The following is a 21,636-nucleotide window of genomic DNA, read 5'->3' as shown; positions in this document are numbered from 1 at the left end:
ACAACAAAAAAAAAAGCTTCTACTGGATGAAAGAAAGTATAGGTTAAATTAACCACAAGGAGGTGTTTCTTAAATAGCTATCAATTTAAACTGAAAATGTAGTAATTTTTCTTTTGATGGTTTCAAAACTTCCCTTTAAAAGCCTGTTCATATTTGAGAGAAGAGATGGGTGTTTTAGATGTTTTGCCTGTGTCTTAACACTATTTTTCTTGGAGTGGGATTTCATTTCTAGGGATACAGTAATGAAAACAAGCATTTTTCTGCTTTCTTTATTGGCTCCGTCTGTGTTGCTTGCACAAGGTGTGGTTAAAGCTTGTTGCAATTAATTGTATGGTTATGGCTCAGCAAATCACATCACCGGTAATACAACACACACAAAAAAAACCATCCTCCTATTTGGCCTGTTATACTTGTGTGTTATTAGAAGAAACAAAACCAAGGTTGAATCACAGAATCGAAGGGGTTGGAAGGGACCTCCAGAGATCATCGGGTCCAACCCCCCTGCTAAAGCAGGTTCCTTAGAGCAGGCTGCCCAGGTAGGTGTCCAGAGGGGCCTTGAATATCTCCAGAGAAGGAGACTCCACAACCTCCCTGGGCAGCCTGTTCTAGTGCTCCGTCACCATCAGCGTGAAGAAGTTCTTTTGCATGTTGGTGCGGAACTTCCTGTGTTCCATCTTGTGGCCATTACCCCTTGTCCTGTCCCCACAAACCACTGAAAAGAGGTTGGCCAAATCCCTGTCTCCCACACCTCAGGTATTTATACATGTTGATGAGATCCCCTCTCTGTCTTCTTTTCTCCAGGCTGAACAGACCCAGGTCTCAGCCTTTCTTCATAGGGAAGATGCTCCAGGCCCCCTATCATCTTTGTGGCCCTCCACTGGACTCTTTCCAGGAGATCCCTGTCTTTTTTGTACCGGGGAGCCCAGAACTGGACACAGTACTCCAGGTGAGGCCTGATCAGGGCAGAGTAGAGGGGGAGGATCACCTCCTTTGACCTGCTGGCCACACTCCTTTTAATGCATCCCATGCATCCCATTGGCCCTCTTGGCCACGAGGGCACACTGCTGACTCATGGTCAACCTGTCGTCCACCAGGACCCCTGGGTCCTTCTCCTCAGAGCTCCTCTTCAGCAGGTCGTCCCCCAGCCTGTACTGATACATGCGGTTGTTCCTTCCCAGGTGCAGGACTCTACGCTTGCTCTTACTAAACCTCATTTGGTTTCTTCCTGCCCATCTCTCCAGCTGGTCCAGGTCTTGCTGAATGGCAGCACAGCCTTCTGGCATGTCAGCCACTCCTCCCAGCTTTGTGTCATCGGCGTACTTGCTGAGGGCAGCCACTATTCCCTCATCAAGATTGTCGATGAAGATGTTGAACAAGACCGGACCCAGCACCGACCCCTGGGGAACACTGCTAGTCACAGGTCTCCAGTCAGACTCTGCGCTGCCGATCACCACTTTCTGAGCTCGGCCAGTCAGCCAGTTCTCAACCCACCTTACTGTCCACTCCTCCATCCCACACTTTCTCAGCTTTGCTATCAGGATGTCATGGGAGACAGTATCGAAAGCCTTGCTAAAGTCAAGGTAGATGACATCCATTGCTCTCCTGCCATCTACCCAGCTGGTGATGCCATCATAGAAGGCAACGAGGTTGGTTGAGCACGACTTCCCCTTGGTGAATCCATGCTGACTACTCCTCATAACATTCTTCTCTTCCACTTGCTTGGAGATGGCATCCACAACAAACTGTTCCAACACCTTTCCAGGGACAGAGGTGAGACTGACTGGCCTATAGTTTCCTGGATCCTCCTTCTTGCCCTTCTTGAAGACCGGAGTGACATTGGCTATCCTCCAACCTTCAGGCACCTCTCCTGTTCTCCAGGACCTTTCAAAGATGATAGAGTGGTTCAGCGATCACTTCTGCCAACTCCCTTAGCACACGCAGATGCATCCCATCAGGACCCATGGATCTGTGTGCGTCGAGCCCACTCAAGCGCTCCCAAACCACTCTCTTGTCAAACAGGGGGGAGCCCTCCATTTCCCAGACCCTTTCTCTTCCCGCCAGGGTTGAGGAGTCCTGGGGGGGAGTCCCGGAAGCAAAGACTGAAGCAAAGAAAGCATTCAGTATCTCCGGCTTCTCGGCGTCTCCCGTTACCAGGACACCCCGCTCATTCAGCAAGGGACCCACATTATCCCTAGTCTTCCTTTTACTGTTTACATACTTAAAAAAAACCTTATTATCTTTTATCTCTTTTGAAAGCCTCATCTCTAGGTGGGCTTTAGCCTTCCTCATCGAGTCCCTGCAGGCCCTGACAACACTTCTATACTCCTCCCAAGAGGACAGGCCCTTTTTCCACATTTCATAGACCTTCCTCTTCCTTTTGATCTTATCGATGAGCTCCTTGCTCATCCACGCAGGTTTCCTGCCCCCCTTCCCTGATTTCCTACTCTTAGGGATGCACCGATCCTGAGCTTGGAAGAAGTGCTGTTTAAATGTAGCCCAGCTCTCACAAGTACTCTTGCCTTCTAGCAACCTAGCCCATGAGATACTCCCAAGCAGGTACCGGAAGAGGTCGAAGTTGGCTCTTTGAAAGTCCAGGGTAGCAATCCTGCTACTAGCCTTACTTCTTCCACAATATTCTCCTCCATGACACATAAGCATTTCATGTGTGACAACGTTTAACTCTTATAAGGATGGTCTCTCACAGTCAAACAGCAACGCTTAATCGGAGAATCTTCTCAGTGTTTAAGAGGAAAACAGAGCAAGATTGAGGAGAGATCATATGGAGAAAAATGTATTTAACTTCCTTTACCAAACTGCCTTGCCTGTTTATATTTCAGGCCAGCTGGCAAGACAGAATGCGTTACAGCTCTTGGTCTGCAAGACTGGTTTGTGTCTGGAGACTTTGTAAGGTGATCGAGTGAGAGAGATCTGCATTTCTTGGTAGTTTTTAATGTTGCCCATAAATGCAACCCCACTTCCTCTTTAGTGAAGGTGGGGTTTGTCATCATCAGTGGGAGCAAAACAAGGCCACGAGAGACTGCTCGTACCTGAACAAACACGGGCAGTGGTTAAGTTCAAGGGCCAAATTCCCAGCTCTAAGTTGAGGAAATAGCTGTGGCCTTGTGTGCAGGTGTAGTGGGTTTACATGGCAAGGTTTTGGTAGCGGGGGGGGCCATAGCGGTGGATTCTGCGAGAAGAATCCAAAAGCTGCCCCATGTTAGATAAGGGCCCTGCTGTTGGCCAGAGCTGAGCCAATAAGCAACATCTGTGCCTCTGTGTGAGCATTTTTAAGAAAGGAGGAAAAAAAAATGCTAGGGATCAGCAGCTGGGAGAGAGAGAGGCGTGAGAAACAGCCTTGCAGGCACCAAGGTCAGTGAAGAGGGAGGGGGAGAGGTGCGCCAGGCACCAGAGCAGAAGTCCCCTGCGGCCTGTGGGTGAGGACCATGGTGAAGCAGACTGTCCCCCTGCAGTCCATGGAGTACCACGGTGGAGCAGGGTTCCACGCTGCAGTCCGTGGAGGACACCACGGTGGAGCAGGTGGACCTGCACTGACGGAGGCTGCGGCCTGTGGAGGACCCCCACCAGAGCAGACCCCAGGCTGGAGCTGTAGCCCATGCAGAGGAGACCATGTGGGAGCAGGTGACCTGGCAGGAGCTGCTGCTGGCTGTGGGGAATCCAAATTCCCCGCCCTAAGTTGAGGAAATAGCTGTGGCCTTGTGTGCAGGGGAAGGCTTTTGCTGGTTGTCCTCTAATCCCTGAGTGGAGGCTTCTTTTTCCAACGTGGAATGGCTTTTCTGGTTTGCTCAAGCATTTTTCCGAGTAGCAGAAGCTAAGGAAAAGAGACGCTTTTATTGCTGTTTAAGAGGTGCTTGAACAGGTGCTTGAACCAACTGATCAGACAGACTCATTCCTTGGCCTTGTCCAGAAACCTTTGTCAGGTGAAGAAAGCTTGCAGAAGAAACCATGCAGCCATCCTGTCAGACACCACCGATGGCTCAGATGGAGCAGCTGAGGCCCCCAGATCTCTCTGGTGTGTACAGAGCACACTTTTCCATGTAATCCTTCACCCCAGATGGGTTCAGTAGCTTCTCTGTAGCTGCTCCATAATGTGCCGAGCTTTGTGCCTATACATGAACTGCTCTTAAAATTTTTCTGGAACGTAACCTTTTACGGTACGTTTTCCTTTGTATGTTTTCCGTCTGTTGTCTTGCTCAGTGTTCTTTGTAAGTGTGTCTTTATTTTGTTGTTTCACTGTAGCTTTTAAAAAACTTGCTGGGTTTGTGATCCCTTCCTCTCCTGTGGGACAGGTAGAAGATGTTAAACAGACACGTGAAGGAGGGAGGAGGGGTGGAGTCCTTCCAATCCCACCTAGTAAAAGGGATAATGTTTAAAACTAGACACTTGCTGTTTTATTTGTATTGCATCACAGTACCAGGCAACATCAGTGACCAGTGCATCAATGCATGTGAGAATGTGGATGTAGATTGCAAAAAACAGTTAAATCCTTGCTCACCTAATATTTATTTTATATCTAGGTGCGCTTACAACTCCAGAGAGCTCTGCAGCTGCTGAGACATTTATTTCTCAGCCTTGTAATTTATTTTTTTTTAATTAGAAAGCAACAGCTGTCTTTCTTCAAAAATCCGTCTAATTTCGAAAAGAACGAGGAACACTTTGGATTATAAATTACAAATTTTAATATCTACAAAAGCTGATGTTCTTTTTTTAGTAGATTTTTTTTGGATGTTCCTATTGTTTTGTCAAGGGAATTTGCAAAAATGTGTTTAATGTGACTGTTCAGAGTGGTTTCCTATAGGTTGATAAAATCATTTTCTTGTACAGTAATCTGCCCAACATTGACTTAACAGATCACTTTCTGGAGCATAGGTAACGTAAAAAATATTTGCAAAAATGTGTTGTAGAACAACAGCTGTAGGACTTGTTAAGATGTTGTTGCAAACGTGGTGTGGGATCTGATATCTGTTCCAAAACTTTCTACTTGGATGAAGAACGTTGTGCTTGTGCACACAACAGTGAACAAGCAGTGAATAATTGTGGAGTTATTGCTCAGAGAGAGGGAAAGAGAAAGTATATGTGCGTAAGTAGGATTATAAGTTTAGGGAGTTGAGAGGAACATCTCTCCTGTGAGGAAAGGCCATGAGGTGGGCCAGTTTAGCCGGGAGAAGAGAAGGCTCAGGGGTGATCTTATCCACGTACATAAATATGTATGGATGGGGAGGTGTAAAGAGGCCAAACATGTACTGCCAATATGTACGGAGGGAGGGTGTAAAGAAGCCAAAGCCACGCTCTTCTTAGTGGTGCCCAGTGGTGGGACAAGAGGCCGTGGGTGCGCACGGAAACATTCCGTGTTGCCGTGAGGGGGGAGAGTCCTTAGCGACCTCACCAACTGCTTGAGGAGCCTTCGGAGTGCTGGGGTCAGTGGGAGCTGACCCTCTGCTGCAATCAGAGCAACCTCTAAAGTCTTACTTGTATGGTTGGACTGAACTGGAAAATGCGCTTCTGCTGAAGGTTTGTTGCTTTTGATGGAATGGGGAACTGAATGGTTTGGGAACAGGGCTGCTTGCCCAGCCTGTCAAGGCTTCTGCTGAGAGCAAACATGGAATGATTGAAGTACATTTGTGCAAGTTAAAACTTAATCACCTATTAAAAAAAGTTCAGGATCTGTGTAACCTTTGTCTATGGAAAAACATTTTGCGTGTTTTCCTCATGAGGAAGAGCAGATGTGGAGACAGCATCAGTGGGATGTGATGTTTATTAAGCTCACTGAATGGAGGCTATGCTGTGTTCACTGGTCAAGATGTTTTAAGACTTTTTGCATTCATTTAAGTCTTCTGTTACAGTAAAACAATTTGTTTTCCTGGAAATTGAAGAGATTTACATATTAGAAGAGTGATTTGATGTCACTTTTAGAAGTGCTTAGCCCTTACCCACACTTGGAGTCCTGCTAGCTAAACTGGTAGACTGAGCTCAGTTTAAATACGACCCCTCCTGATGATGTGGATGTGCTGCTTTCTTTTTGACTCATTCCAAGGCAGTGGAGGAGTGAAACCTATGATTTCATGTGTCTTTAGTTGCTAGTAGCACAAAGGAGAGGTGGTCTTCAGCGAGTGATGTTGCCTTTCCTTTCCTGCTTCCTGGAGCTGAGATATAGTAAATCTAGGGAATACCCTAATGATTGGGAAAAACTTGTCAAATACATTAAAACTCTGTAGATAACAATTTCATTTCTTCTCCTGTTCTTTGGTATTGTAACAGCTGTGCCAACAAGTTTAGACCGAAATGTTGTAACTATGTGGTGGAAAGTGTTTGTGTATTTATTCTTGTTCTCTCTCTAGCTCGCATCCCCAAAGTAATGACTTTTTGCTGCTGGTAAATTTCTAGGAACAAACCTTTGGTGCTCTGGTGGTGTTCTGTAGATGTTTAGAAAAAATGTCTTTAACTCATAGTCTATTCTTTGATTTTTAGAGATTATCTACAGTAGCATCTGAGAAAATATGATACTTTTAAGATAAAGTTTTTGTAGATGATAATTTATGTTCTGACATAGTTGCAACTGAAAAACTAAAGGAATATTTAAGAAGAGGCAGTTCATGTTTTTGCTCTAATGAACATGTGCTTTGCCTGAAACTTCAGAGAAAAACTGGGTTGGGTCACAGACATTGCATGTAATAACTGAATATATTGTGTAGATCCTGAGTTGCCCAATGAGAAAAATGGAATGGACTACTCAGGTCTAGAAGTGCAGCACGTGGCCCCATATCAAAGCCTCTATGAAAACCTGGAAGAAGAGGTACATACTATACAGGAGTCATTACAACAAGTAAGTTGAGAAGTCTTTTTGATTGTTGCTTTTTTAAATTATTATTGCTATCTTTATATTCTAAAATAACTTTCTAAGCAAAAAAAAATATGACTAGCTTTCTGTAAGGCAGTTTAAACTACTCTGGAATAGTGTATGTTAGCATGCAAAAATATGATTTGGTTCCTTTTCTTAAAAAGCTTTGAAATAGATTTGCTCGAAACGTTTCCTCCAGAATGTTCCCATGATCCCAAAGATGGCAACAGTTTTTAAAAAAAGGAATTGTCTTATTTCAGTGCAGTCATTCAGATGTGCTTCTAGTAGTTTTAAAGCACTGCATGAGTGTTTATCAGTCCTGAACTCTGCACTAATACAAAAGCCATGAATTAATAGTTTTGAAGTATACTTTTGGTTAGGCTGCTATATACATTCATATGAAAATAAAATTCCTTTATCCTAGTTTACGTTGTTAGTTTAATCAAATAATCAAATTGATTATTCACCAGTCACTGTGCATATTGACTATAAAATCCATGTGAACTAGTAAAGGTAGCCAGTCGATTTGTGACCGTTGTTTTTGCCCTCACCAAAGTCTAAAATGGAGTTTCAGGCCATATAGATGTTATTTATATAATATGACCCTTCAGAGAAATCCTGCCTGTTTCTTATACACCAGGGAACATTAGATAAGTTTTTTGTTTGTTTGTTTGTTTGTTTTTCCCAGAAAAATTCCTAGGTTGGTAACTGTAGTCTCTTAAGCATTGCGTGGTGCAAATCTCTGTGAATTCCAGTGTTGTCAAGGAATGATGTCCTTTTCAATGGAGGAAGAAAGTCAGGGTTTTGTGCAAGTGGCCTCTTTCATCTGTGTCTGCCTGTCTTTGCATGAAGTCCTATGGGTTCTTTTGAAAAGCGTCTAATGCATATGGTTTGTTCTGCTTCAGCTGCAACAACTCCTGACAGACCTTCCCCATGATATGCTGGAGGACAGTGGAGACCAGCTCTCCAGCTATTCAGACTGTAGCATTCACGAGAGTGAGGAGCAGTAAGTCCCTTTGTACTTTATTTTTTGTTATTCTTACTTAAGTTGTGCTGTTGAGAGCAGAGCCAAATCTCAGCTGATGGGGTAAATGAGAGTAATCCACGTAAAAGGCGTGCTGTACTGCAGTAGGCAGTATGGCAGGGGCTCTTTGAGAAATAAAGTAGATGCCAGTTACTTTAATGAAGTAGTTTTTTGTTTGTTTGTTTGTTTTGCTTGATTGAGGTCGTGAGTACCCTAGGTAAGCGTCTTCTCTTTCTCTAGATCAGTTGAGCCTCAGAAGCCTGATGGACGGTGGAATGATCATCCATTGATCGTTGATCCTCAAAACGTAAGTTTGTCTAAATAGAGGTGTAATGAGTAGGAACTGCTTGTCAGTAGTAACATGCTAAATATTATCTGAATTCACTAGAGGAGTTCTTATGTTGGTGGCATACTTTGCTATTTATCTGAAGTATTTTGACCTTGAGGGCTGGTAACTCCACAAAGAAAAAAAAATATAAGTTTTGAAAGGGAATATTTAATTATACCGCTTATATTTTGCACAGCAGTAATTTTCTTCTTTGTTCTTTTCTCCATTTTGTTTTTTCTAAGTAGCATCCCTCTCCTTACTCCCCCACCCCAAAAAAAAAAGTGCCAAAGCCTGCATTATAAAAGGTTCCTTAAAACCTGCCTGTTACTTGACTTCTCTTTGTTCAGAAACATACTTTGACTATTGAAGAACTGAAAGAAAATGAGGAAAAACTGAAAAACTCAAACCTGCATCTCTGCTGTCAGATGAGAAAGATTGTTCAAGATTTTGATGAGAATAAGCAAGAAGCGCTTGACAGGTAGGTCTGTTAACTCTGTTTTGTTTCTTTTGTGATATTTTTATCCTGCATGTGTGTTTGTGTACCAGCTGTTTGTGGGGAGGGGTCTGCACTGGAAATCTGGTTTCTTGCTTAAAGAAGAGCAGAACTCCATTTACAAGGGGGACTAAAGAGTGTTTTCCTTTCCTTTCCTGGAACTGTAGGTGTGAAAGAACGTATCAGCGCCATCATGAGGATATGAAAGCCCAGTTTGAGAAAGAGCTGATCGAGAAGTATGCTGCAGAAAACCAGCAGCTTCTACAAAGTCACGAAGAGAGGGTCTCGCAGCTGAAGTAAGGCTTTTCTTTTTCTTTTCTTTTTCTTCTTTTTTGTCATTGTTCCTGAAGCATTCCCGCTCCTGTCTGGCCCTTGGTGCCAGTTATGCTTTTTTAAAACAGACTGAGTGTCCTGTGAGTGTAAAGACTGTTTGCTAATGAGTAATCTGTGCTGTGAAGGGCTACCATAGAGGAGCTGAACAGAGAGATGACTGCGGTGAAGGAATGTTACATAGCGGTCTGTGGTGAGAAGGACACCTTGGAAGCTACTTTAAGGCAGAAATTTGAGCAAGAGCAGCAGCTGAAAGAAGAGAAGGTACTACTGGACATACCTACACACCACTCTCAGTTCATCGTGTTTTAAAAATGTAATGTGCAGGAGTGGCTTGAACTTTGTCTGGAGCAGAACCTTGGAAGAGATGCAGCCGTATCAGAAAGATAAGCAGTGTGACCTATTGATTGTTAAGTTAGCCTACTGCTGTGTTGTGTGGTTTAACATACAGTGGCAGTAACCCTTTCCAATGGCAATGCCTTTTCCCGCAGTTGTCCTTCTTATAAAGTGGACTCCTGGAGACCATTCAGCCAGCAGCGTGAGCTATTGCAATCTCGAGCTTGTTTCCAAAAGACCTTAGTGACAGTGCAAGTTTTCTTCTCCCTGTAGAAACCTGATGTGCAAATGCTGTGTTTTTTTTTTTTCTTTTTAAGTAATAACGAATGGAGTCTGCAGCATTGATTAAGAGCGTTGCTTTCCTGAAGCTATGAGTGCAGAATGACTGAAGGGAGGTCAGCTGTCTTGCTTAGTCCAGCACAGCAAAGAGATGCAGCTGAAAAAGTGCTGGGAGATGCGGATGCTAGATAAGAGAATGTGCTTTAGAGCAATAGGCTGTAGTAACCTCTGATATTGTGCCTTACAACACCTCTTTCTGAGAGCTAAATCTCCTGTCCTAGGGGTTGTTGGTAAAGTCAGGCTCTAGAGAGTGCATCGTGCATCTCATGCATTTTCATTGCTTTGTACCAGAGCAATTTGCTGTATGTTGGAGAATGCTTCATCCGTGGTGTGTTTTTAGTATTATTGCCACTTTTTTTTTTTGGCCAAGCTCAAGAAATGGCTTCTAGAAGAAAAAGAAGAGTCTCTTAACCTTCTGAGGAGCAAGCTTGAAGAGAAATACAGTGATTCTATGAGAGCAGCAAAGCAGCAGTGGCTGAAAGAAAAAGGAGAGCAGGTTGAAAAGGAAGTTGCGTTAGCCAAAGTCCACTGGGAGAAGGAAGAAAAAAAGGTATGGAGCTTTTACCTGGGGATTTCAAATGAACCAAGTGAAGCAACCAGTTTGTTTTCAGAAGGAGGACTTGTATGTATGTACACTAGACTTACTCATTGTGCTTCTGCCATTTGAGGTGGTTGTTAAGGGTCTGCTGTTTCAGGCGCTTCTGATGAAGTCAGTAGGTATGACGTATGCTTGGGATCTTTGCAAAATTAGACCTTGTAAAGCAGCATACAGACCGTAATCACAGCTACAGCATGCTGGAGTTTTCCACACTAATTGGGTGTTGAATGTTTATGCTTTGTATTCTGTTTGATTTGGTCATCCTGAGAAAGTCTTCTTTTGTCTCCTTCCATGCAGAATAAAGCTGGGAGGAGGAAGAAAAATCATCTCCTTTAACAAACAGATAGTGGGAAGTGTGTATTTGGAGGGTGCAGGGGAGTGGGAGAGCGTGAGGGGACCCACTGACTAAGAAGCGCCTCAAAGCGTTAGGTTTTGATGCTTTTCAGAAATGTAGAGACGTGGCTTGGAAGAACCTCGGTGCTCTCAGAGCATGGTTTTGGTGTTCTGCTATCAGGGAAGCTTACTAGTGTAAGCTGACTTTTGCTTGTTAAATGCCAGTGCAGCTGTGTTTATATTTGAACAATGGGCAGATTGTCTTAAAAATATATGTATTTTTTTCCTTAGAATATAGAACAAGTCATTGGAGAGATAGAAAGAGAATGGCGAAATAGGCTGGAAGAAATGAGAAGAACTGTAGCTGACTGCAATGACTGCGGCAGCCAAACTGACAGAGTGACAGTAGTGGATGATGATTCATTCGAAGAGTTAGCAGGGATCATTGCAGATCAGAAGCTGCAGATCGAGAAGGCTCTGAAAGAAAATATGTCCTCCGGAGAGGCCTTAAGAGAATTTGAAATAGAACTGGAAAATAAATACTGTAAACACCTTGCCATCCAGGTAACAAAAAAATAGTTCAGTTTGCCTGGATCCATTGTAACTGCCATGCACAATTTTCACTGCCATGTGAAAGTAATAATAAAAATGTTCCCAGGGATGGTGACTGAAGCAGGCTCTTTACCTGTTTACAGGTAGAGGAAGCTTTAACCCAAGCTCGTGACAAGTGGCTGCAAGTATTAAGAGACCTCAGAGAGTATAAAGTAAATGTAAAGACGGAACAAGAAAAATGTGAAAGGGAACACCAAGGGACTGCAGCAAAGCAGGTAGCTGAAAACACTTTCATATGGGTGGTGGTATTGAGCTATTCCTTTACTTTGAGGTACACTTAATTATTTACTCAGTTACGCTTTAATATGAATTCTGTGTTTGTTGATCGGGTCTGTTTTATATGTTGATCAGTTAGCCCTGATTCTCTCAGCTGCCGAAGAGAAGTGGAAGAAAGAACATGAGAATACAGAGAGGTCTGGAGCAAGAATGAAAGAACTGGAGGAAAAGGTGGTTTCTCTCAGGAAGGAGTTGGAGCTAAAGAAAGGAGAAATGCCTGCGGCTATCAAAGCAGAACTAGCCAGAGCCCGTGCTCAGTGGAACAAAGAAAAGCAAGAAGAAATCTTGCGGATACAAGAGCAGAATGAGAGAGACTACCGTTTTTTCTTGGATGACCACAGAAACAAGATTAACGAGGTACTTGCCACCGCAAAGGAGGATCTTGCAAAGCAGAAGAACAATCTCTCCGCCCAGAAAGAGGTGGAAATGAAGATGTTACTAGACCAGAAGCATCGGGAGTGGGAGGCTCAGGAAACAAAGAGACTTCAGGATGAGATCAGTCGTTGTGAGGAGAAGATTCTGGTTGAGCTTGAGCACTTGTTGCAAGAAGTCCATGAAGAGCTAGTTGAGTGCGCAGCTAGTAAGTGTTCCTGGGAGGACAGGTGTTCTGATGCTCCCGATCAATTAAATAATCGATGCAAAGGCAAACTGAAGGCATGCTTACAGAAAGCCTACAGAAGAACAGTTCACACAATTCTGGAAAAGGACAAGCAAGAACGGAAGGAGGTAATTTTTCTGTAAGTGGTAAGTGCCAACCAGAAGAGGGTTTTGAGAAGTCAGACTCCTACCTACGTTTACTGGTAGGAAGAGTCCTTTAGACCTGTGAGGGAGGGCTAAGGCACGGCTAGCAAGTGAAAAGGAAGAGGCTAAGCATATCTCTAACACTCTCAGTGTTTGAAGAAGAGGAATAGCAGGTTAGGAGCATTCCTTTTTAGCACCGAGACAGATAAATTAAGGAGGTGCACCTGCCATCTTAAGTCTGGGAGCCTGTTCAAAACTCATCATGTCCTGATTTGAGCTGCTGTCTTCAGTTCTTTTGCAGGGCTAAAGCACCTGGGATGCAATTACTAGGTCTACTGGTCTCCTTTGGGTTGCTTGCTTTTATTCCTGCTAAGTTAAAGCAATTAAGCAGTATGCTGTGGCACGCCTTTATTTCTTCTTTGTGTGGCTCTGTGCTGGGTTTTCAGAGGGTATTTTTCAATTGCAGAAATATGAAGAGCTACTGAGTAGCGTCAATAAAAATGCATACCCTAGCATGCCCCAAGACACAGGAGAAACTGGAGACCTGGCAACACCTCCTTCGTACGGCATTGGTCAGCAGGCAGAAACACAAAGAAAGCCGAGAAGATGTCCACCCCTGCAGAGAGCTGGAACAGATGGAGGTATTGGGCTTGTTTTCACTCTGGCAGATTGTGCCATCCAACTAAGCTTGTTAGTAGCAGTCTTGGCTGGTGAGCCTCTGGCTGGTAGAGGGAGAGGTAGCTGTTCCGACTAACGTTGTAGATGGAGGAATGTGACAACCTTTGGGGTGTGATAGTTCCGTGAGCAAGCCGGTGTTGAGACTGCTGAGCAGGGTATGGTCTAGATGCTGTCTTGAAATGGGTAAGTACTCAGCAAGAGCTTTGACGACCAAATCGTACTCCTTGCTGCTGCTGCTGCTGCTGCTGTTAGACAAGACAGGGAATTCTGCCATCATGTCAAGGACACGGTTGTATTGGGAATGGTACTTCACCTGGCCTGGTAGTTTTTCTGATTGTTTTGATGAAGAGTTTAGTTGAGGAAATGTGACTCGCCTGGGCAATGCTTCTCCCTTTCACCTTCCCCTGTTCCCTTCTCTTTTGTAATCTGTGTAATCTGTGTATGGTTGAGCGTTGTAGCTGTTCTCAAAGCTGTCACGTGCTACGGCTAAGCCAGAGACTGTGTAGCTGTGGCAAAACTTCATGGGAGGCATGAAAGTCTCTCTGGGGCTTTCTGTTTAGTTTGAGTTCTTGTGCAACCACAAAACATCGAGTGAGAAAGCCCAAGAGAGCCTTTGGCTTTATGCCTGTAATGTGGCTTGAATTCCTTCAACACCAAAATAACAAACCATCTATTAAACACCAAACAATGCAAGCAGTGCAGCCCTTCTGTCTCTAGAGCTCCCTGTCCTGGCTATGGAAAGAAGCCGTTGCTCTCCTGGAAGTGGCCCAGTCTTTGTGAGTTTCTTAACTTAAGTCAGCCGCATGTGAGTCTTCCCAGCTGGGAGAGTTTCCTTCAGCTGACTCCAGAAGCCCCTGTTTGGCTGTTGGTTTGGAAAATAAATAAATAAGTGAACAGTTGAGAATTCAGCCTAGGAGTCTCCTGCTGCTGCCTGTTTGGAGACCTCTGTGGAGACTCAGATGATCGCGGACGGGAGTTTGCTGAGACTGCGAGGGGTCAGTGACTCGATCGGTGCTGCCGCCCCATTCTGTAACGGGGTTCCAGCCTCATGTGGTTAGTTTAATTAGCTGAAGACAGCGCATGCTTTCTCAGCAAAAGGAGGTCGCAGTAGAGCTCTGGAAGTACGCGGGTTGGGTTAGATTCATTTTGGGCACGTGGGTGATGTGTGACGTTTAGGAATTGCTGTTGAAGATCAGCACGGTGCAAAGGTTCACACTGGGAGTCAGCTAAGGGAAGTTCAGAACGGCTTGGCTGTGCTGGCTGCGTGCTGAGGGCCAGTGACAATTAGTCTGAGATGATTTTGTATTGAGGCTTTACTAAAATGTGTTATGTTTGATTTCTGCATGGTAGTTACTGCCATAGCTGAATGTTGTCTGGTGAAGCTTTGTGACCTGGAGCTCTTCTACCAGAGGCAGCAGTTTTTGTGATGTCCGATGTTGAACTTGACTGGAGTGTAGGCAAGTACAGTGTTTTATGGTTTGTTACTTGCTTTTCTAGGAAATGAGAAGTTTCTTGAAGCTCTAACTGTCAAAAACTCTGAGGTGAAGGCTAAACTGAGAGACCTGGGAACACCGCCAAGGTATTTAAAAGGGATCTTTTTAAGGGATTTAATAGCTGATGCTCACCAGGTCTAAGCTACTCATATTGTGGTGTGTGACTTGTATGCTTTTCAGGTCACTGTCAGATGGAGGTGTCTCAAAACCCTGTACGTCCTGCTGCTCTGTGAAAGGGCTGGAAGAAGTGCGTGCTCTGTACATTACAACCGTGAGCAAGATTAAGAGTTAAGTTCTAGAGTCTTAGCTAAAATGTTAAGAGAGCAAAATAATTCCCTCAGTTGCTTCCTCGTCCTTGAGCCAGCTCGCACTGGAGTCTGACAGCCAAGTCACCTAAGAACTGCTGTTTGCTTTCTTGCTGGAGTGAATGTGAGAAATGGAGTTGTTGGCATGATGCTGGGCAAGCTTCATTTGGAGGGGCGAAGCCTCGTTTTGCCTTAATTTCTTTGTAGTACTACATTATGTGTTGTTAAATGGTAAAGGCAATTTGGAGCGCTGACCTTGTTTCTCCCGCAAAGCAGCTGCCAGCCCAGCAACTTGTTGTGAGGGAGCACCTGCTTTTCTCTTGTGCTGTGTCCTGCTTTCTGGCCCTTTTGGCTTAGTCAGCAGGCATCTGGCTGAGGAGAGGATTCGAGTGCAGCTCCAACTCTTACTGGAGGGCAGTGGGTCCCCGAGTGCCAGCTGTACCTCTGTGGAAGAATTCCTGGTGCTGGATATGCCAGCCAACATTCCTCTCTGGTCCCTGCCCCTTCTGCTGGCGAAATAGTGCTGAAGATGCGGAGCGAGCCAATTAAATTCCTGTGTCTGATATTTGGTACTGGCTCAAATGTCCTCTTTGTTTGCTTGTTTTTTGTTCCCTTCCCATCCTGGGTTAAACTAGCGCTAATGAAGTGTGTTTGTGTAGGTGATATGCTTAATTATATCCATGGAAGTAAGGAGAGGGCTGCCGCTATGATTAGAGCGGAGGTTTTAAGAGCGCGCCAAGAGACAGCACGGAAAATGCGGAAATACTATTTGACATGTCTTCAGCAACTTCTCACTGATAATGGGAACTATGAAGGGTAAGCTTAAGCATGTTTGGAAATTTATTTTTGAAAGAGCTATGTAAATTTTAGCATAATGCTGTTAGTCCACTGGCAATTCGGGCTATGTTGGAGCATCAGTGGTGCAGCCTGAAGTGCTGCCCGTCTGGTGAGGCTGGCACGGGGTCACTGCCGAGCTTGATGCCTGAGAATTGCTGAGCAGTCTGACATATTGTCTTCTCAGTGTTTGTTGGCTCTTGCTAGCAATACTTTCAAGTACAATCTGAAAGGAATTGGTTTTTAGTTTTTTCTCATGTTCTGTGATTCTCGTCAGAGCTGAGGAGAAAATAATGAACGCTGCCAGCAAGCTTGTTACAATGGCTAAAGGACTTGAAACACCTCTTCAACACACATCCCAGAGCAAAACTACCCGCTCAGGTTAGTCGCGATTTATAGCTGTTTCCTTCTTAACAATGCACATTTAATGGATGCAGTAATGAAAAGGCAGGCGTATGGTGATGCACTGGTTCTCGACAAGCTTCTGAACAGATATGTAAACATATGCTGCTCATTTTGACAGTGCTAATACTGACAAATCTTTATTTAAAAAGGCATACAAACAAATAACCCCCCGCCCTTTTTTTCTTCCAGTGTTAACATTTCCTTCCGTTAATCTGTTTCCTTCCCTGGCCTTGTAGCTCTGCTGCTAAATTCTGATCTGCCAACCAGAGGAGAGTACTCAAAAAGAGATGGCCTATCTCAAAGTCGGCTAAACCGCATGGAAAGCAAATCTTGTGGCGAAAGTATTACCGAGAAAGCTAATGATAAAGTTGTTCATAAGTGCGTTTCACGTGACTTGAGACAGCAATTTGATGCAATGCAGACTGAAACACAACATATGCTTCCTGAAACAGATGCTTCAAATATTCAGAATGGGAATAAAAGTTATAAATAAAAGTAAATAAAGTCTCTTCAACAGATGTATGCTGCAAGTGGTTCCTTAAGTGAAGTCATTTTCTACTGCAGTTGAAAATTTTGTTCTTTCTTGGAGAGAACTTAATAACAGCAAAGGGAAGATACTCAGCACAAAACATAGTATTAATGTTGGCAATGGGGGCCAACTGTTAACAAACCAAGAGCCTAATTCATGCCTCTACTCTGAGAAATTAAATTCTGCTGTTGCACAACTCAGTGTATCACCGAACTCAAACGTAGGAAAATGCTGCAACAAATATTTGGAGAAGAATGATGTGTGATCCCAAGTCACTTCAGCAACATTGTTCAATGTGCCTTTTTCCATCCTGAAGCAATACCAGCAATCCCATGTTTGAAGGAAAAGAAATATTACATAAAAATCTGAGGAAATGCTGGAAATCTGTTTTACTGACTCCATTTCATGATTCATGTTACAAAATTTGAGACTGCTGCATGAAATAAATTCTTTGCTATCCCTTGAAATAGCAATGCAGACTTCTGTTTACCTTTTCCTTTAAGAGGAAAACAGAGCAAGACTGAGGAGAGATCATATGGAGAAAAATGTATTTAACTTCCTTTACCAAACTGCCTTGCCTGTTTATATTTTAGGCCAGCTGGCAAGACAGAATGCGTTACAGCTCTTGGTCTGCAAGACTGGTTTGTGTCTGGAGACTTTGTAAGGTGATCGAGTGAGAGAGATCTGCATTTCTTGGTGGCCTTTAATGTTGCCAATAAATGCAACCCCACTTCCTCTTTAGTGAAGGTGGGGTTTGTCATCATCAGTGGGAGCAAAACAAGGCCACGAGAGACGGCTCGTGCCTGAACAAACACGGGCAGTGGTTAAGTTCAAGGGCCAAATTCCCAGCTCTAAGTTGAGGAAATAGCTGTGGCCTTGTGTGCAGGGGGAAGCTTTTGCTGGTTGTCCTCTAATCCCTGAGTGGAGGCTTCTTTTTCCAACGTGGAATGGCTTTTCTGGTTTGCTCAAGCATTTTTCCGAGTAGCAGAAGCTAAGGAAAAGAGACGCTTTTATTGCTGTTTAAGAGGTGCTTGAACAGGTGCTTGAACTGATCAGACAGACTCATTCCTTTGGCCTTGTCCAGAAACCTTTGTCAGGTGAAGAAAGCTTGCAGAAGAAACCATGCAGCCATCCTGTCAGACACCACCGATGGCTCAGATGGAGCAGCTGAGGCCCCCAGATCTCTCTGGTGTGTACAGAGCACACTTTTCCATGTAATCCTTCACCCCAGATGGGTTCAGTAGCTTCTCTGTAGCTGCTCCATAATGTGCCGAGCTTTGTGCCTATACATGAACTGCTCTTAAAATTTTTCTGGAACGTAACCTTTTACCGTACGTTTTCCTTTGTATGTTTTCCGTCTGTTGTCTTGCTCAGTGTTCTTTGTAAGTGTGTCTTTATTTTGTTGTTTCACTGTAGCTTTTAAAAAACTTGCTGGGTTTGTGATCCCTTCCTCTCCTGTGGGACAGGTAGAAGATGTTAAACAGACACGTGAAGGAGGGAGGAGGGGTGGAGTCCTTCCAATCCCACCTAGTAAAAGGGATAATGTTTAAAACTAGACACTTGCTGTTTTATTTGTATTGCATCACAGTACCAGGCAACATCAGTGACCAGTGCATCAATGCATGTGAGAATGTGGATGTAGATTGCAAAAAACAGTTAAATCCTTGCTCACCTAATATTTATTGTCTGTCTGCAGAGAGCTCTGAAGTTGCAGAGGGAATTTCAAAATGAAAATCATCTCCAGATGCCTGATGGGAAGATCCATACCCAAACTTTGTCAGTCTTTCTCTGGTGAGTTAAGTTTTAGTTACTTAGCCCAAGAATCAACAACTTAGTCAAAAGCATTTCTCAACCCTCCTTCTTCTAACATCAGTAGGAGAGAACGAAGCTAGGACAGGCTAGCATAAGGGGTGGCAACTCCTGAAATTGGATAGCTGACATTAGGAATGGGGGATGTGTACTTTCACAAGCTATGTTGTTGGACTTGTGTAGTTGACTCAGGACTGTAACATAGCCACTAAATAAATATTTTAAAATAAATTTGCCATTTATTTTCACAAACTCAGTCATACTCTAAAAGAACTTACCTGTTTTGTTCAAGAATTCATCATATATTATTATGTCTTTTTCATTCAGATGGTTCCTTGTTTTAATATTGTATTTATGCTGCATTAGCTTGAGTTCTGTTTTTATTCTAATGATGTTGCAATTCAATACTATTTTACTCAAGTTTTAACAGTTGTGCACAACTGAAACCTTGTCTCCTACCGCAGCAAGTTTCTATGTACAAGAGTAGTTATGAGTATCACAGTATCACAGTATCACAGATTTCTAGGTTGGAAGAGACCTCAAGATCATCGAGTCCAACCTCCGACCTAACACTAAGTACTCCACTAAACCATATCGCTAAGCTCTACATCTAAACGTCTTTTAAAGACCTCCAGGGATTGTGACTCCACCACTTCCCTGGGCAGCCCGTTCCAATGCTTAATAACCCTTTCGGTAAAGAAGTACTTCCTAACATCCAACCTAAAACTCCCCTGTCGCAACTTTCGCCCATTCCCCCTCGTCCTGTCACCAGGCACGTGGGAGAACAGACCAACCCCCACCTCTCTACAGCCTCCTTTAAGGTAACTGTAGAGAGCGATAAGGTCGCCCCTGAGCCTCCTCTTCTCCAGGCTGAACAACCCCAGCTCCCTCAGCCGCTCCTCGTAAGACTTGTTCTCAAGACCCCTCACCAGCTTGGTCGCCCTTCTCTGGACTCGCTCGAGCACGTCCATGTCCTTCTTGTAGCGAGGGGCCCAAAACTGAACACAGTACTCAAGGTGCGGCCTCACCAGAGCCGAGTACAGGGGCACAATCACTCCCCTAGACCTGCTGGCCACACTGCTTCTTATGCAGGCCAGGATGCTGTTGGCCTTCTTGGCCACCTGGGCACACTGCTGGCTCATATTCAGCCGACTATCAACCAATACTCCCAGGTCCTTCTCGGCCAGGAAGCTTTCCAGCCACTCATCTCCCAGCCTGTAGCTCTGCTTGGTGTTGTTGCGCCCCAGGTGCAGGACCCGGCACTTGGCCTTGTTGAACTTCATACAGTTGGCCTCAGCCCATCGGTCCAGCCTATCCAGATCCTCCTGCAGAGCCTTCCTGCCCTCGAGCAGATCAACACACGCACTTAGCTTGGTGTCATCTGCAAACTTACTGAGGGTGCACTGGACACCCTCATCCAGATCATCGATAAAGATATTAAAGAGGACCGGCCCCAGTACCGAGCCCTGGGGGACACCACTAGTGACCGGCCTCCAACCAGATTTGACTCCATTCACCACAACTCTCTGGGCCCGGCTATCCAGCCAGTTTCTAACCCAGCGAAGCGTACGCCAGTTCAAGCCCCGAGCAGCCAGTTTCTTGAGGAGAATGTTGTGGGGAACGGTGTCAAAAGCCTTACTGAGGTCAAGGTAAACCACATCCACAGCCTTTCCCTCATCCACCAAGCGCGTCACTTTGTCATAGAAGGAGATCAGGTTCGTCAAGCAGGACCTGCCTTTCATAAACCCATGCTGACTGGGCCTGATCGCCTGCTTGCCCTGCAAGTGCCGCGTGATGACCCTCAAGATAATCTGCTCCATGAGCTTCCCTGGCACTGAGGTCAAACTAACAGGCCTATAGTTCCCCGGGTCTGCCCTCCGGCCCTTCTTATAGATGGGTGTCACATTGGCTAGCCGCCAGTCAACTGGGACCTCCCCCGATAGCCAGGACTGCCAATAAATGATGGAAAGCGGCTCGGCCAGCTCCTCCGCCAGTTCTTTCAGTACCCTCGGGTGCATCCCATCCAGCCCCATCGACTTGCGCACATCCAAGCTCCGTAGCAGGTCGCCAACCATTTCCTCATGGATAGCGAAGGCCACATCCTGCTCCCCATCCCCTTCCACCAGCTCAGGGCACTGGGTATCCAGAGAACAACCGGTATTGCCGCTAAAGACTGAGGCAAAGGCGGCATTAAGCACCTCAGCCTTTTCCTCATCCTTAGTAACTAGGTTTCCCCTTGCATCCAGTGAAGGATGGAGATTCTCCTTAGTCCTCCGTTTCGCGTTGATATATTTGTAAAAGGATTTTTTGTTGTCTTTAACGGCAGTAGCCTCAGTAGGAACTGAGGCCATGAGAATTTAGGTAGCTTGTTCAGAAAGTTAGGAAGCCTGAACAGGGAATTAAAAACAGGTATTTTAAATTGTAGGTTAGTGCTTTAACCACTAAATTACCTTCATTTTTTAATTTCTTCAACACTTAACTATGCTTTTATATTTCTTTGATTCGTATTCTGTTCTATTTGAGTTTATCTTCTTTACTTTTTATTAATTCTTAGACTTTACATCTGCCAGTTTTATTTGGCTCTTTTTTTTGTTACCCTCTTTTTTTTTTTTCTTTTCTAATTTTAATCTTAGCCTGTCTTTGGCTTTGTATGGACTCTTTTTTTTAGTTTGCTTGAACGTCGTGTAGTTTCTAAAATTTCTTGCCCCCTGCTCCTCCTTCTCTGGCCCCCTCCTCATCCTCTTGTTCCACCTTTTGTTGTGGGAAATGCATTCATCATTATAAACTTCTTCACCAGAGTGATAGATACCATTTTTTCTTGTCTTAAAAGATTCATGATTTGTCATATTCATGAATTATGATTACATATCACAGATTTCTACCTTTAGCATACTGAAAGAGTTGTCCAGTCCTTTTTCCTGCCACAATACTTAATCAGCTGTTGTTATGTTGGTCCTAATGGATGTTTGTCCAATATGGTGTTCAAGTTCTCCAGTAACGGAGACTTTACAACTGCCCAGACAAATGCTTTTCAGTATCTCATTATCCTTAATGCTGGAAGGCTGCCTCTGCTTCCCCTTTCCCTTTGTGTCTTACCTGAGCTCTTCCACTGCAGTTTAAGCCTGTTACTACTTCTGCAATGTACCAAGTACAAGGAATAGGGATTTCTTTTATATGTCAGTATGTCACATGTTTAAAAACTGCTGTTACTCTCCTCAGTTTTCTTTCACTTAAGTAACATCAATCTTTATTGCGTAAGTCAGCTTTTAAGATGTATAGGTCTGTTGTTGCACGCAAATGTGGAAAGAGTCCAAATG

General features: G+C 44.3%; 2 protein-coding genes across 4 annotated transcripts; both read left to right on the top strand.

Moving 5' to 3' along the window:
* The first annotated feature begins 101 nt into the window (after nt 1-101).
* On the top strand, nt 102-8,487 carry LOC310904886 (centrosomal protein of 152 kDa-like). Of its 2 annotated transcripts, XM_083850161.1 has the most exons (5): nt 102-513; nt 600-946; nt 6,711-6,841; nt 7,762-7,862; nt 8,121-8,386. In XM_083850161.1, the coding sequence occupies exons 2-5, from the start codon at nt 646-648 to the stop codon at nt 8,203-8,205; spliced, it is 618 nt and encodes a 205-aa protein (XP_083706287.1). In that variant the 5' UTR covers nt 102-513; nt 600-645; the 3' UTR covers nt 8,206-8,386. The 2 variants fall into 2 exon arrangements, with proteins under 2 accessions (XP_083706287.1, XP_083706288.1); XM_083850162.1 differs by lacking the exons at nt 102-513; nt 600-946 and adding an exon at nt 4,051-4,172 and having other exon boundaries at nt 8,121-8,487.
* Nucleotides 8,488-8,530: 43 nt separating this feature from the next.
* On the top strand, nt 8,531-16,493 carry LOC310904877 (centrosomal protein of 152 kDa-like). Of its 2 annotated transcripts, none has more exons than XM_083850130.1 (13): nt 8,531-8,686; nt 8,869-8,997; nt 9,160-9,295; nt 10,077-10,256; nt 10,929-11,201; nt 11,333-11,464; nt 11,601-12,251; nt 12,733-12,907; nt 14,442-14,523; nt 14,618-14,724; nt 15,402-15,558; nt 15,854-15,957; nt 16,218-16,493. In XM_083850130.1, the coding sequence occupies exons 1-13, from the start codon at nt 8,634-8,636 to the stop codon at nt 16,472-16,474; spliced, it is 2,436 nt and encodes an 811-aa protein (XP_083706256.1). In that variant the 5' UTR covers nt 8,531-8,633; the 3' UTR covers nt 16,475-16,493. The 2 variants fall into 2 exon arrangements, with proteins under 2 accessions (XP_083706256.1, XP_083706257.1); XM_083850131.1 differs by having other exon boundaries at nt 16,171-16,305.
* The last annotated feature ends 5,143 nt before the right edge of the window (nt 16,494-21,636 follow it).

The sequence above is a fragment of the Anser anser genome, assembly GCF_964211835.1.
Source record: "Anser anser genome assembly, chromosome: 10".
Taxonomy (NCBI): Eukaryota; Metazoa; Chordata; class Aves; order Anseriformes; family Anatidae; genus Anser; species Anser anser.
The sequence above is the reverse complement of the archived record's forward strand: the minus strand, read 5'-3'. Positions and strand labels throughout refer to the sequence as shown.

Excerpts from the sequence above, each read along its gene's own strand:
- LOC310904886 (XM_083850161.1), top strand. The coding sequence starts at position 646 with ATGTTGGTGCGGAACTTCCTGTGTTCCATCTTGTGGCCATTACCCCTT. Across the intron at positions 947-6,710 it reads AACTGGACACAGTACTCCAG|ATCCTGAGTTGCCCAATGAG; the intron begins GTGAGGCCTGAT and ends TATATTGTGTAG. Across the intron at positions 7,863-8,120 it reads ATTCACGAGAGTGAGGAGCA|ATCAGTTGAGCCTCAGAAGC; the intron begins GTAAGTCCCTTT and ends CTCTTTCTCTAG.
- LOC310904877 (XM_083850130.1), top strand. The coding sequence starts at position 8,634 with ATGAGAAAGATTGTTCAAGATTTTGATGAGAATAAGCAAGAAGCGCTT. Across the intron at positions 8,998-9,159 it reads GAGAGGGTCTCGCAGCTGAA|GGCTACCATAGAGGAGCTGA; the intron begins GTAAGGCTTTTC and ends TGTGCTGTGAAG. Across the intron at positions 9,296-10,076 it reads AGCAGCTGAAAGAAGAGAAG|CTCAAGAAATGGCTTCTAGA; the intron begins GTACTACTGGAC and ends TTTTTGGCCAAG.